At 37.9% G+C, this 6,000-nt stretch overlaps 1 protein-coding gene across 1 annotated transcript in view; it reads right to left on the reverse strand.

Annotated features, from left to right (window-relative positions):
• The window catches only part of ERC2 (ELKS/RAB6-interacting/CAST family member 2), a 499,899-nt gene extending 494,121 nt beyond the window's left edge, over positions 1-5,778 (reverse strand). Inside the window, exon 1 of the mRNA XM_059823475.1 lies at positions 5,122-5,778. Coding sequence (XP_059679458.1) covers positions 5,122-5,778 — 657 coding nt within the window. The remainder of the gene's footprint in view (positions 1-5,121) is intronic.
• Positions 5,779-6,000: the final 222 nt, after the last annotated feature.

The raw sequence follows: 6,000 nt of genomic DNA on the forward strand, positions 1-6,000 counted from the left end.
TGGCCTGTATCAGAAACAGTGTGGCCAGCAGGAGTAGGGAGGTGATTGTGCCCCTGTACTCGGCACTGGTGAGGCCGCACCTCAAATACTGTGTTCAGTTTTGGGCCCCTCACTACAAGAAGGGCATTGAGGTGCTGGAGCGTGTCCAGAGAAGGGCGACGAAGCTGGTGAGGGGTCTGGAGCACAAGTCTGATGAGGAGCGGCTGAGGGAGCTGGGGTTGTTCAGTCTAGAGAAGAGGAGGCTGAGGGGAGACCTTGTCGCTCTCTACAATTAACCTGAAAGGGGGTTGTAGAGAGGGAGGTGTTGGTCTCTTCTCCCAAGTGACTAGCAACAGGACAAGAGGAAATGGCCTCAAGTTGTGCCAGGGGAGGTTCAGGCTGGATATCAGGACAAATTTCTTTACTGAGAGAGTGGTGAAGCATTGGAAGAGGCTGCCCAGGGAGGTGGTGGAGTCACCCTCACTGGAGGCGTTCAAGGAACGTGTGGACATGACATTGCAGGACATGGTTTAGTGGGCATGGTGGTGTTGGGTTGAGGGTTGGACTTGATGATCTTGCAGGTCTCTTCCAACCTTAATGATTCTGTGATTCTGTAAATAGAGCCACTGTTCATTGCATGCAGTGGTTCATTTTGTATTAATTATGTAGTATTAAGTAATGACATTTATAAGTAGGGAAAAGTCTTATTTTGTGCAACTGAGTTTACAGTTTATTTCAAAAATGTCACAGTAAATCTAATCCAGTTATTGCAATGTCATAAAAGCAGCATGTCAACTGATAAACATCAATATGTTGTCTTAGAACCACCTAATCCAAATGGATAAGCTAGTTCTCCCTCTTTTTGACAGAGGGGCAACAGTCCTAGGAATGAATACAGCTGAATAATTTTTGTGTCCTTCCAGTTCTTTCCACCCCATAGCCTTCTGCTCTCCATTGAAACCTTCTACATTAACTCTTCCGTGTAACACATTCAAGCAGGATTAGAGAGAATAACTATCTACCCGGAAAAAAAAAAAAAGCAAAATCTCTGATTGAGAAATTGCAAATGGATTATTCGAAGATGAAGAACCACTTTAAATAGTTAAGAATATTTAGAGTACTTCCTGCCCCTATGTATATAATCAATCCATATATAGAATAATACTAATTGTGCTGTGATAAAAATACGTCACAAAGAACAAAAAAAGAATAGAAAGACAAGACAACTAACTTCGGGTTGTAATATCAAAGAACAGATGCTCAAAGTATACATTTTCAAAGTAAAATAATCTTCAAAAGAAAATCAGAAATGTCCAAGTTACTGTCCATAAATTTCTTCATGGATCTCTTTTTGCTTCCAAAAGGTTTAATTTTTATCAATTTTCTGTTGAAACACATCCTACTTTTTCAGACTATTTTTTCAATTTACTGAATTTGTTTTCATTTCTAATCCTACTTCCCAGCATGTTTTTAAGCCTTCCCAGCTTGACATTATCTGGGTGCATAATACATATCCATCATTCAGAACATTGATGAAAGCCTCAAACACATGACAGATCCCTACCAGGTCCTACTGGTCATCTTTCCAATTTCACCACTACACTTTGATGCAGTCTTCCCATCAGATAGGCATCCATATAATAGCAATTTCATCTCTCATGCTTCCCACCAGCTTGCTAATGATTATCTGAGACAACGTAAAATTTTTTCCTAATGTCAATATGTTACTACTGTTTTTCGCTTATGCATAAAGCCTGTTTTCCTGTAATCCAAGAAAACCAGACTTTTTTGACATTATTCTTGACAAATCCATATTAAGTGCTAGTCTTTTTTTATTTTTCCCCTATATTCCTTGTATTTTAGAAATGGTTCATAATTTTTTAAAATATACAAGTAATTAATACAGTTTACAAATAATTTTTTCTTTGATTGTTCTTACAATATTTTTCCAAAAACTGTAATAAAAATATCAAACTTCTAATTCACTCATTTCTCTCTCTCTTCCCCACCCTCCCCCCCCCCCCCCCGCCCTTTTTTCCTCCTCCTGGCAGGCAGATAGATTTGCCCTTCTCCAGTCTCCTGGGAGCTCCCAAAGATGGCTATGAGACTAAGGGCCCCTTTCATGGTCAATTTCATCATGCCCCACCAAACTGAAAACAGTTTTAGTGTTTCAGTAAGAAACATCTGTTTTTAAGAAAGGAAGTTTCATAAGCCAGTAAACCTCAGACACACAAGGATAGAACTATCACTTTTTAGTATAGATGCGACAGATCGCATCACTTTTTGTCTTTAAAATTACAGCTTTTTTTGAAAGAATCAATAACCATGTGGCTAAGTAAGACTGAAAGTAGATGACATAACCAGCTTGGACTTCTAAAGCCATTTCTTCAGAAAGGCTCCTCTCCAAATGCTTACAAGAAAGCTAAGCAGCAATTAGATAATAGGGATGGTCCTTTCATACATAAATATTTGATTACAAGAGAGGAAATAGCAGAAACACATGGTCAAGCCCTAAAACCAACAGAATGCCCCTGTGGAGTTTTGCTGGAACCTGTGGCTGGGCTTTGTGCTGTCTGACATACCCTAAGCAACCCAGAGAACAGGGTGAACAGTATGATGCCTAATTTTCCTCATGATATTGGGTTATTCAGGGCAGTAAAGACAAAATCCAAACACAAAGAAGGATTTTATAAAACAAAGCAACTAGGCAAGGGCTGGCAGATGAAGTTCAGGGAGATAAATGTGGTTACATACAAGCGAAAATAATCCCACCTTCATGCATAACAAGCTGGGATCTAAAGTTATTATAACCACTAATGAGATCTTCAGCTATGATAAATTTTTCCATCAAAATATTAGCTCAGCACTCAGTAGCAGTGAAAAAAGTCATCCAAAGCTAGAAAGAACAAACAAATTGAGTGTTGGGAATTGTTGGGAGAGACATACAGAATAAAAGGGCAAACACTATAACATCAATGCATAACCCATTTTACACCTGTATTACGAAAAACATGATCTGTTTTGGCCTCCTCACCTCAAAAAGAAAATGTAATAGGTCTGAAAAAGATTCAGAGAAGAATCAAAGAAATGTCACAGTTTCATGAAAGGAACTATCACACATGCTGATTCTCCTGGCTGGAAAAGAGCTGAGGGAGGGATCTGATAACTGTGTCCTGGAAAATCGTAGGTGGCACTGAGACTGGCACCAGACATTGACTATTTAATGTTTCTTCCAGTACAACAGACAGGAAATCCTAGCAAAAGCAGCCAAAGTCTAGTGGGAGTTAAAAAAAAAAAAAAAAAAAGAAAAGCAGTGGTTCTTCACATGACATCTTAAGCTGTAGAATTCGCTGTCGTAGGAGATTGTGGACACTAGAATTTTACATAGGTCCAAAAGCAACTGGCTTAATTCAAAAGAAAAGTCCACTGAAAGTAATTAAGAACACAGAAACTGTAGCTGAATCATAAAGAGTACTCTGTGGAGGTATCACTGTATACTAGGCCTATATTCTATCAACTTTTGGACATTGTTAGCAATGAAACATTGGGTTACCCAGTCTTTATGTTATTTCATTATAGAGTAAGGATTCATTTTAAATATATAGATGGGTAAAATACATTCTTTTTGTCTTTTGTTAGGTTCACCCTTACAAGAAAATAAGACCACTTCTTAAAAATAAGATGTAATCTATGATTAGGAGAATAGGACTCCTCATAACCGTTACTAATTTACTTTCCCCTCAAGATGAGGAAATAGATTTTAGAAAGAAAAAACCAAACAAACACATAAACACTTTGGCAGGTGACAGAGTCTCTAAATACCAGATTCAGATTCCAAATGCCAATACAAGATATTAATGTGACATTTCTGTAAGAAAGGCTACCAAAGAGTGTGTTAGAGTATTCCCCCTATTGCTAAGGTGATGCCAACCATCAAGATTCAAATGTCTAACCAATAAGGCTTTTGAATAGCAGAACCTCCAAACATGTTTTTGATAATATTGTTTCTAGCAGCATCCTAGTGCACCTACTATAAATAAATATTCAGTAACTCTTACTGTCAGTCTGGACACACAAGTTATACAAGGAAATAATAAATTAATTCACTGTACTGAATTCCTGATCAAGACCTAGTCAGTTTCCCACTGAATTAACTAGTATCAGGCTCTGTTAGTTCCATAGATATTTAGGTTCTTGACACGCCCAAGAGGTGGAAAGTTTGATGAGAAGCACTGATGATCACAAACTTGGAAGTAAATTAAAAATTTCAGTTGTTGCCTGCCAGCAAACAAGCTTAGATTGAGAAACTGGAAGTGAGAGAAACACAGAATTGTGTTTTTGTCTGGGGAAAGTTAACAGATGGTCTAAAAAGGAGCAGCTTTAAAATAAGACCAGCAGCCAAAAAGTGTGTGGAGACATAAACATGACAATTGCTTTGATCTATTCTGTGCCACTGTTTTGTATAGCTTTGTGAAATAGCATAGAGTCTCAAAGCTTGACCTTATAGCTTTATTCACCCAGATTAAAATACTTTAACATTCTTCTCCCAAAGTTATAGAAAGATTATGTTGTGAATAGAAGTATTTGAAATACATATTTACAAGATGCTCTTTTTCTAAGACACAGGTTTCTGAAACGTTGCTGAAAACACAACTTCAACTTCATTCTCTAACATAGAATTACAGAAGGTTGCATATGGGGATTTAATATCGTATCTTCTTTTAACTTCAAAAAAACGGGCAGCTAAATCCCTATACAGCTCATACAAAATATGCCTCTGGATGTTTAATTTACTTTTGCAGAACTGGCTCATTTACCTCTTCAGAAAAGGTTGCTGACTATATTTAGACTGTTGCTGCAAAAAACCACTAGAGAAAGTCTCAAAAATAAGAAAATGGGTAGTGGGAAAAAAAAAAAAATCATTCTCCTCAGCTATAATGCGAAAGAATGCTGCATGAAAGAAATTATAACCTGCATTCAGATTCTTATTAATGTGCTTTCCTAATGTTTAGCAACCAGAGGCAGATAGATCAAGACAGACAATTCTGGCTATAAATGTCAAACTTGTTCCAGCACAGGGTATAGAACCATAAGCAAAAACATCAAGTACTTAGCTGTAAATCAACAGAAAGAATTACTTACCTGATTTTCTTCATGGGAAACTCTCATTTGTTCTTTAAGAACTGACATTCTGGCTGCTTCTTCTTTCCTCAATACTCTTTCTTTCTTTAGCTCAGGACTCCAGAAGGTTTTGATGCTATTCATGGAGGATCCCAGCTTGCTGTCCTTAATGTCTAGTTCTTTTCTGAGAAGATCATTCTCCCTCTGTAGTTCTTTAAGCTGAGCCTGCAGGTCTAACATGGTACTATCTCTAACCTGTCTCAGCATAGAAGGAACCTGATGGTGATGATGGTGAGAAGATGTGGTCAGACCTCCATGCTGATCAGTATAAGAAAGGACATCTGTGTGCGAAAGTCCAGCTGAAGCAATATTAGGACTGCTCCCCATAGCTGTAACTCGACCACCATACACAGCTCGATTTGTAGCCCTTCCAAGAGTCATTGTGCCCTTTGGGAAAGTAGTAGAAGCTACACCTTCATGGTCACTCAGATACATTGGTCCAGATGTTGCATAGGCCGCATTAAGAGACTGGATGTTCTCCATTGATAATGTCTTACCTGTTCCTCCTCCTCCTCCACTATTTGTTCGCCTGTGGCCCAGCCGAGGAGATCTTGGCAAACGAGGAGACCTAGAGGGACTTCCTTCTAAATTGCTGATTGTTCTTGCACTTCCATACATTTTTCTTCTACTTTGAGGTACTATTTAGTAAGAAATTAGTAACACTAAAGTTGAATATTAAATTTATAATTCCAGCTAGAAATATTGGCAGTTTCACTGCATTCTTCCAGTAGGCAAAAATCTATTGTTCCTCCAAAGTCAGAGACCTGAAAAAAATTATAAAATTATATGAATTTTCATCTTGGAAAATAAACTTACAAGTAATCAGCCTATATCAGAAAA

This window comes from Gavia stellata, chromosome 12 (assembly GCF_030936135.1).
Source record: "Gavia stellata isolate bGavSte3 chromosome 12, bGavSte3.hap2, whole genome shotgun sequence".
NCBI lineage: Eukaryota > Metazoa > Chordata > Aves > Gaviiformes > Gaviidae > Gavia > Gavia stellata.